Below are 10,180 nucleotides of genomic sequence, written 5' to 3'. Positions count from 1 at the left end.
TAGAAGACAACCTTTGCTTACATCTGCCTATCAAAGAAAACAAAGAACCAGTTGTATCAACACTTGTACATGCATTTAACTTAAAATATATGAGCAATCCCCACTTACCTCAATGGGCTTTGGATTAGAGCCATTATAATTACCAACGATGATTCTCTATTAAGTGCAGTACTTTTCTTTCAGGGGCATTTATGTGGGTGTTTGTATAAAAACACTGTCAAAAACTAAGAACACCAGTAAATATAAAACGGCAACATTCAGATTCAAATGCAATGAACTAATTTATTTTTTTTAACACTACATCCAACTGGTTTTCACCACTCACAGATGTCACTGGAACAACTTGGATACAGAAACATCACCTAAGGACAATATACTACACAGACCAGTTAATATTGATTACATTAAAAATGTCCCCTGGTAAATAATAGCCAAATCTCACTGCAGTAAATGTGTCTTTATATCATTAAATACTAATTTAACAGAAATCTGTATGCATAGTGGAAAAACATGAAAATGTTGAAAATGAAAGATTGGGGTTTTTTCTTTTTTCTCCTTTTTTTTTTTTTTTTTTTTTAATTTGCATTAAGCGAGTCTCCAACACAACACCCGAACGAAGAAAACAGTAATTTCATATTAGTTGGCCACTTAGCTCCACAGGCCAAATGTGGGACTCAGCTCAACTCTAATACTTACTTGCCAAAGTGACCTACGCCCCTGAGAGGGGAGGCCAGAGGGCGCCCCTCACCACAGGCTCTGGCCACCCTCGATGACCAGATTATGGCCTGTCATGTAGTCTGAGGCTTCGGAGGCCAAATAGACGGCGGCAGCCTGGAGGTCGGTGGCCTGAGCCAGCCTCCCAGCGGGGATGTCCCCCAGCCAGCCCCGCACCAGCGGCCGCAGGTCCTTGGAGCGGATGAGCGGCGTGTCGACGATGCCCCTGCAACGAGCAGACCCCGCGAGAGTTTAGGACCCGTTTTCCCCCAGGAGAGACAGCACTTAGAGGTTTTTGAGACGTTGACGCGGACGGAAAACCGGGGAATAGCACAAAGGAGGTGCCCAAGTCAGACCTGCTCTGCCTCTGCTGAAGGTCGTGAGGCAAACTTCAGGAGCGCTTCTGCCCTATCGCCTTTCACCACCAACAGGCAGGCTTAGAGGTTTTCTTTAAAGTGTGTACACACATACTATCTTCTCAGCTGATAACAGCACCCCCTTAATTTCAGGTTATTCATTGTAACCACCAGTTTAAATTATTTTATAGAAAACAAGCATGGTATTGGAACTGAAAGTGCCCTGAACTGGGTCTGTCACAGCTCTTGGGAGCTTTCACCCTCCTACCTTCTTCTCACCGCTTTGCAGCACAACGTCACCCAGTGTGTTTGTGTACAGCCCAGAAACTGAAAACACCCCAACTTCCCATACGTCAAAAAATGGGGGAAACAAAAGTCAGTGCCCTTCCGGGCACCAGACCCTTTTCACATAAAGAAGGAGAGGCAAATATAAGCACAGCACACCCAGTGCAATTCCCCTTAAACCAGTATCCCAACAAATCACACTGCATTTACCTGTCTTGCCATTTTTACATTAATGAGTGACTACACCATTTATTAAAACTCTGCTAAGTTCATTTTTTTCAGGTGCCCTAAAAATGAGTGATGCTCCAGAAAGCACAATGCAGGGTGAACATTTGGCTGGCTTTTATGACTTTAACTGCGACTGATTTGTCATACTCCTCCTTAACAACATATTTGTATTTTGCAAAATGTATAATTTTTTTCAGCCCCTGAACAAATATATTTACATAACTGTGTCTAACGAGAAATTACATTTAACTTCTCAGAAATGACAATAACTAAAACCTGAACTGCCAATTCCACTTCATTAGTGTGGTAGAAATGCATTCCAAATGTTAATAAAAATTCCAACATGCTGATAAATTAGCGCTTCTAAGGAGCATGTGACACCTTGGTTAACATATTCAACCTCAATTATATTTCTCTTCAGCACCCTGTTATCTGGAACCTTTGCTGGCAATCAGAGGTGCTGTTTTTCAGCGGCCAATTTTCTAGATAATGTAGCTTATCAACACTGTGGGTAAACTTGCCAATGAAATCAGGCTGCACTGAACCACACACACGCTAATTGCATCTCTTTTTTATGCATATTTACAGACTGTCACTTCAAAGAAATCAGTGGCCCATTGAGGCAGCCAGTTAGCTGGAAGAATTGCCGCTTGCAAATGAAAATTAGCAAACAAGCTAGTGATAAATATGAAATGAACAAAGTATAAAAATACCCGTTTTGTTCTGAAACTTCATCGGCATCCCAATTTATACTTCCAAGGAAATAATTTTTTGAGACACATTGGATTCTGGGTATGAGATTTACCTTTTGTTTTAAATGAAGGCTGAAATCTGCTATTTACTCTGTTATGAAGTGGAACTAATACAGACTTTCCCCCAAACATTTCTGTTTCCACTAATCGAGCAGGATTTAAATGTCGGCTTTATTTTTTATTGTAATTGTCAATAAACACCAGAGCAGTTCAGAAACACTGAGCGATGCAGCTCACTTAAGCTCTGGCAACATAATAAAGTCGAACACATTCCAGTATAGGACTGCAGACGGGTTACTTAGTTCCCCCAAGCACAGCCCCCCCCTCTCCCCCCTCACTCTCCCAAACTCCTCAAGAACTGGTTTTCTTCAGAGAGAAACATGCTTTGAGCAGCAGACGTGAAATATATTGGACTCTTTTCCCTTACGTGCCTCTCACCATGCTTACAAAGCCATCAACATAATCATTTTGGCTTTACACTATCAGAGACCAGAATAAGATCCATATGAATTTATAATTTCTTTAATTTACATATATGCTTTAACCCCAAGGGAATGCAGATTAGGGAATACAACACATAGTCCTCCAACAGAACAGATTTTGCTAAAAAGAGGACATTTTTCAATCTGTTCAGAAAAATGATCTTTGGTCTGATCACTGCAACCTGTAAATCACAGCACCGTGCCTCTCGCTGGACCTTTCTTTACGTTCACTTCAAGTAGCAAAAATTTAGATGTGTAATAAAACTTCATTACAAATTTTTGTTATATAAATGAGAAAAAAATATAGCGCAAAACTTAAAAGTTGCAAACACACATACTGATGGCACTATAAATATTAGGCATGTCATTGATACTACACATCTTCTGGGAAAGCTCTGATGCCAAGTTGGGCAATTTAATGTTGTCGAACCCTTTTAGGCAGATTTTAGTTGGCTTCTAACCAGTTCCAGCAAAGACAACTGCCAATGCATTAATTCCCTACCTCATCTTGTATGCAGTGCTGAGCCTATCAGTACTTTCTGTTGCATGTCAATGTAATATCAAACTGCTGGTTCTTTAATGTTAGATATGAGCATCAATATTTCATTATTGATACACAGGACAATACACATTAGGATACATTAGGGGAAAAAAAAAAAAAAAAAGAACAACAAAAAACCCCAGTTGCCTAAAACATTTCCACTTTGAGAGACACATTAGGAAAAATATCACTTACCAGATACTTAACTGGAATTGTTACGTATGCTCAATCCCCAAATGAGAGCAAAAAAAGATTCCATCTGTGTGTAACTTGATTTCTTTCAGATGAGTTATTAATTTGAATGAGTTAAGTACACTCCACTTAATCAGGAAGTGTTTAATCACAAGATCCACTTAATTGGGACATCTCCCACGGAATTAAGATTTAAGTCCAAAGATACTTACCAGCAACGACTGCTGCTTAATGGGGATAGTAATGCTGCTTAATTGGGATGCCTTCAGGAGATGCTGGGGTGCTCCTTCTCCTGCCAGCTCTGCCTCTCCTCCCCCCGTGATGGGGTACACCCAAAACCTGCTGTGATCCTGCCCTACACCTGCTTTCTGACTCCTCGTACCCACTGGGCTAAAAGCCTGGCACAGCACCGTATGGCTGCTTCTGTCCCATCCTGGGGGAGCAAGATGGGCATCCAGGGCACAGCCTCTTTGCCCATCACAGCCCAAACCCAAATCCCGGCAGCCCCGCGGTGGGGAACGTGGTTCATCCTCTGAGACTGGAGTTTCACTGGGTCTCCAACCAGTTGGCCTGGCTGCAGCTGGGGGTTGAGATGAAGATCAGCTTCCAGCTGCCCATCCCATTATGGCATTTTACGCCTTGCAAATCAAGCAGGGAGATGCAAGTAGCCCCAAAAATGGATACTGATTCGGTGCAATGCCTGCAAAAATGGAGTTCCAATGCTGCACGTGCCAAAAATCAGAGACCCTCCAAAGTCCCCTGCTCCATCACACCCAACACACTTCACATGTGCAGGGACCAGGAAAAAAGACTAAAATACACCATGGGCAGCCAGGTATTGACACCCAGGTCCCCTCTGCAGCCTGATGTCCCTTTTGGGGAGAGCCCAGCACCTTCTTCATTCTTCATGGCACCAGCTGTGCAGCAATCTGCGAGGTAATTGCACTGGGGGGTGGCAGAAGGGCTGAGCACAGTTCCCACGATACACTGAGACGCTTGCTGCGGCATGAAGCAACAGGCAAAGTCAGCCAAAGCATCCAGGGAGTCTTGGCCACCTTCTCCCCATGGGCATGAGGCTTGCCTGGCCATCAAGAGAAACCTGAATCTTCAATTTTATAAATGCAATAAATTATCCTAGGGAGTCTTCCATAACATTTTATGCATTGATAACTTTTATGCATTGCTTTCCATAAGTTTTATGCACTCATTAAGAAATTTAGTTGATAAAAAATGACCAGATAGGAAGACAGAAAAAAGGCCAAAAGGTTTGCATGGTGAAATAATGTTTAAGGCCAGACTGGAGTGTTTGGAGCTTCAGGCAGTGGTATGCTGAGAGTGCCTTAAAGCACTAATGCAGCTGAGAGTGGGAGGAACAAAGTCTTTAAGGACACATGTATTTTAATTACAGACAGTATCTCGGGTATCATCATGCACTATATCTACCTCTGTGCTCCTCACACTCCTCAAAATCCCCTCTTGTTCTAAGATGACTACATGCTAGGTCAGACAACCATGCTCAAAAACGCTTGTGCATTTTGGACATTTTTCAACCCTGCAAAGCACTGACAGCATCGAGAGAGGTGCTGTTGCTTTGAGGCTACTGCCCAGCGTTGGGTACTAAGATCAAGTGGGATGAAGATGCCCCTGTGCCTCGGTGAGTCACGTCAAGAGGCACGACAATGAGACCAGTGGGGTCCACAGTTCTGGGGATGGGACCAAACCTGCACTGAAACGCAGGTTCACATCTCATACAGGCAGAAAAGGGTGAACGTGAATATTTATTCACCCTCAAGCACATGTGGCTTTTGCTTGTGGTGAGGCGGGATCTGAGCTATATGATCTGATGTGGGCTCCTTCCTCTGAGCCTCCACCCAGAGCTCCCCGAGCCAAGGCTTTGGGCTGCCAGCTCCCGGGGAGGATCGGCTCAGGTCTCCGGCTGTGTTAGGGGCAATGGCTCTGTCCCAAACGTGGGACCTTAAAGACAGCAGAAACATTTGTCCTCTGTGCGTCCTTTCTGGCTATTCCTCCACAACGAAACACTGCCCATCTTGTAGGATTTTGAACTCAGAGCTAGAGTTTAAGACAGGTAGGGATAATCAAAATGCAACCCTGTTTTGGCTTGAAAAGCAGAAAAAGAAAAGGGTGACTATTTTTTCTCCATGCTCTGACAAGTGCCTCCAGAAACATAACTTCTTCAAATATGAGTGTATGCTTCCAGCTTATGCAAAACAATGAGTTTTGATCATTCGGTGGATATTTTTTAAATTTATGTAAACCCTCTAGAAATGGGTAATTCCTCATCTAAGAGCCTCCTTATCCGTGATTTCTGTGAATGTGGTACTACTATCCCATCTCTGTTGGTAAAGATTACCCATGTGTTTTCAGACACAGTTCCTGCCAGGTCCTACTGAGCTTCCCTAATTCCCTTCATCTCCTCTGGCTCCCGAAAGCCAGTGTAAATTCACTAGCACAAGTTGTGGGAACACTATTGCAGAGCTGCTAGCATCAGGATGGGGAAAATCCCATTACAAAGTAAGATGCTGTTTAAAGAATCTGTGGATCACATAAATGACGGCTGGAGTCACTGGTATAATTAGTAATAAATAATCATAAGGAAGACAGCTAGCACAAGGAAGTGGAGAGCAGGCCGACAGTAAAAACAGAAGCACTTACCATTGAGCTCTGTGATTTTTTTTTTTTTACTCCACTTTGTGGATTAAAATATGTAATTTGTTTTTCCTGATTTGATGTACATTATATCTTCATTATTACAATTTAACTCCTGGGTTAAAAACCTGCCCTTACTTACTCTGATTGACTCCTATGGTCTATGGAATTTGACCGCTTCCAATTAATGCTATCCACTTGGGTTTCTGCTTAGCACTATCATGCACTGTTAATTGTTTAATAAAATGACTGTGTTGGGTATGTGTGTGAGAAACAGGGAGAAAAAAAGTATATGTGATAAGAAAACTTTTCTTTGTGAATCAATATCATAAAATAAAACATACAGCTCTAAGCCCCTAAAAATAAGAAAAATGTAATTTGTAATAAATACATATATATATTTACAAAATTACACCTGGCCCCCTGTGATTGTCAGAGCTGAACAGTATCTCAATTACAGCAGTATAATGTGGCTTTTAAAGTGCCTATATATTTGTCTCAAGTAAAAAAGGGAAAGAAGTATTGTCTATTAAGTGTCAAAAGCCTTTTCTTTAACCGCAGAAGGCTTGGACAGACTAAGGAAATATTTCATCTGGAAAAGAAATGCTAAAAACTACCCTTCACATTACAGGAAAACCTATTATCAAATGCTAAAACCTCTTCTTAAATCCCTGAGTATACACAGCAACAGAGCAGGCTTGGTTCTAAGTATTTAAACCTTTGTTAAGGAAAAGACAACATAAAAAGGGATGCAATCCACCTGCTAATTAGAAACTTTATTTGCCGAGATACTGTTCATTTGAGCTTTTTAGAACATTTCATTCTCTTTGTACTTTCAAAATGAGACTACATTTTACTTACGGGGAAATGCAGTTGACTCTCACTCCTCTGTCAATCCACTCGGTTCCTAATGTCTGTGTTAATTTTACGACCCCAGCTTTCGAGACGTTGTACGCCAACTGCTTCTGTGGGTGTGGGACTACAAGGGATTCAGAAATAGAAAAATATTTATTCTCCACAAATTAAGACAGCTTAGGCACTACATGAACAATTCCCTACATTGAGATGAATCATTTATCATTTTGTCTGACACTAGGCAGGGAGCAACAAGAATTAAGCCACCCACAATAAAAAACTCAAAATCTGTATTTTGCCATCTAACATTTTTACCTCAGCAGCTGGGCTACTGGAAAAAAACGGAGGGAAAAAAATAAAAAAGAAATGAAGAAATTTAGAAGCTTCTATATTTGTGCAAAGTCAAAACCAATGTGTTAAACATACATATGCAATATTTGACTACACTTAAGAAAGATAAATAATCATATATACACATGCACATTCATATATTATACACATATGTATGTTTATATACAAAATACTTGCACACTGTAATACTAATAAAAAATATCATATTATATAATATATGATATGATGTAGTATGATGTGATACTATATTGTGTAATATAATATTATATTATAATATAATACTATTTAAGTGCATAATATATTTTATATAACATATTATACTGGTTGTAGCCTCTTGGAAGAAATTATTCTCCTTAATTTTTGAATTATCCATAGTCTGATGCAAACACATCATATTATCTAATCAGTGTTTGTGTGGATGTGAGCACAGGTGCATCCCAAAAATTCAGAACACCCACCACTTTCAAAATCTGAAGCTTTTGAAAATGTTTCAAAGATGTCACATGTCAGTCAGAGAGGGAAAATGATCGGCTTGCTAATTACAATGTTCGAGCTTGTTAGTGCTGTGTGCTCGGGTGGCTCTGCCCCTCCACCAGCTCTCACACTTGCAGTGTTCCCAAGAAAGCTACTTAAGGACAAATCCCCAGTGGGTGTAAAGTGCTTTAAACCCACGGGAGTCAAAGCAAACCAATCCAGCTGTTGGGATTTACACCCACAAAGATCTCTCCTTGGACCTTTCTGGTTGCCATTATGACTTTGTTAAACAAATCCAGTGCAAAGCACTGATCCATAATTAGCACAGTATCGGTACTGAGCATCACTGAGTTGCTGACTTTTTTGTGGGGGGAGAGTGGGGAGAATCAGTGTTAAATATCAGTAATCACAAAGGCAAGCAATTGTAGGCTGTGGGTTTAGGTAGCACTGAACCCTGGAAGAGAGTCAATTGCTGCGTTTGTGTAAGGTACAGCAGGCAAACCCCACAGCATTTTGATCAAAGCACATATGCAGCACTGGCAGATGGCATTAAATTGGTCATAATTTATTAAATTAAGCTGGTGCATCAGTTCTAGATCACCACCATCTATGGTATCCCAATACATCCACTACTGCTTTTATTGACTCAAACTATTGGTTTTGAGCGTGTCATTTTAAGGGCTGAAATGAAGACGATAATAAATCAAGTTATCCAACCTCTCTAAGAGCCAAAAGCTCTGCTGAAAATTACTGAGCACATGAATAAGGACCTTTGCCTTGAACACAGATGTTTGTGAATAGATTTAAAGCACACACATGATGGGAGCAACAATTAGCGTTTCTTTTTTTTCTGCATGTGCTGAAGGTTTGCTCAGAATTCGGAGACCTTTTGTTTGCTACAAAGAGCATTTCACACCGTGGCCACCCTCTGCCATCATTTATTCTGCTTTCATTTTTTTGTTCTATATGAAGTAATTCACATTTTGACCAGCAGAACCGCTTTGCCCTCTGCATGTGCCTGTTGCCCCCCAGACGCAGCACACCGTCTAGGCTCTCAAAGAGGTGGAATGCAATTTCTTGATTAATTGCCGTGCATCAGCTCCAAGTTACATACAACTTCGGTAGTTAACCTTGTAACCTCCCAAAAGCAGTTCTTCGCTAAACTTTCCAAACATGTCTGTTTGTGATAAATCATTCGGCGTTTGCTAAGAGGATAAGAGTTTTGGCACCGGTTCTGCACCTGAGCGCACGTGGGTGAGCGCAGCAAGTCGCTGCAAGCTATCAGAATCAGCTTTCTGGTTTGGGGTGGGTGCTGAGACAGGGCTCTCAAGAGTCCTTCTGTGGAAATGCTTTTGTCTTCCTGAGAATATCTAAGGAAGGCAATTTAAAAGATGAAATTTCCACCTCCTGAGACACTTGGCCCCTCTCAATGGGAAATGCTCAAGAAGCTGCCAGTGGGCACCGTGAAGCTCCAGTGCTGGGTGGGCTTTTCTCCAGCTTAGCACCCCACACCGCCCCCTCTTCCCTTACCCCAGGGTGGTCCCTTCTAGAGAGAAGAGTAAAGCTGCAGCCCTGCAAACTCATACAAAATGGGGCTAATGCTTCTGAACAAAGCTATGCCTCCAGCAGTGTCACAAAGAAAATCTGAATTTGTAAGGCTTCTGGGAAGCGAGGACACTCACTCCTGTTTCAGATGGAGAAGATGGGAGGAAAGCAGATAAGAATGCTGCCAACATCAGCTGCATTACATTTTAAACACCTGACACTACGTGTTTGCAACCTGGTTCGGTGCATAAGGCTTCTAGCCTGACCTTGAAGCAGCCATGTAATGTTAATGAGAGGTGCACACAGATAGAGAAGACCAGACCACTTACCACTAAAGATATTCACTGTAAAAATTACAGATCTGAGTTACACCTGTGCAAATCGCAGAGCTGCAGCAGCCTCGTCTCCGCTGCTGAAGCATACGTCTGGAATAATTCCAGTGATATACCAGAATCAAAATGCACATATGCAAAATGTATGCAGCTTATTTTCAATTAATTAAAACCGATTCTGAGCAGTGTATCTGGAAAAATCACAAACAAAAACCTCCCTATCCTGCTAAGTGTCTCCTCATTTGCCTGTATCTCTAAGGAAGGACTCAACCTACAACAACAACAAAAAAAATATCCCCTAACTATTTCTAGAAACATTTCATACTATGCCAGTTGGCCAACATACTTAAATAACCAACCAACCAACATATTTATTTAACATTCAGCAGATGGACATGATATGAAC

The 10,180-nt window shown here is 41.5% G+C and overlaps 1 protein-coding gene across 1 annotated transcript in view; it reads right to left on the bottom strand.

Moving 5' to 3' along the window:
• Positions 1 to 262: 262 nt before the first annotated feature.
• Positions 263 to 10,180, bottom strand: part of LOC104367530 — a 36,329-nt gene continuing 26,411 nt past the window's right edge. Inside the window, exons 10-11 of the mRNA XM_032985743.2 lie at positions 7,079 to 7,196; positions 263 to 940 (exon numbers count right to left, since the gene is read on the bottom strand). Coding sequence (XP_032841634.2) covers positions 745 to 940; positions 7,079 to 7,196 — 314 coding nt within the window. The 3' untranslated portion in view covers positions 263 to 744. The remainder of the gene's footprint in view (positions 941 to 7,078; positions 7,197 to 10,180) is intronic.

The sequence above is a fragment of the Tyto alba genome, unplaced genomic scaffold (genome assembly GCF_018691265.1).
Source record: "Tyto alba isolate M040663 unplaced genomic scaffold, T.alba_DEE_v4.0 Super-Scaffold_3, whole genome shotgun sequence".
Taxonomy (NCBI): Eukaryota; Metazoa; Chordata; class Aves; order Strigiformes; family Tytonidae; genus Tyto; species Tyto alba.
The sequence above is the reverse complement of the archived record's forward strand: the minus strand, read 5'-3'. Positions and strand labels throughout refer to the sequence as shown.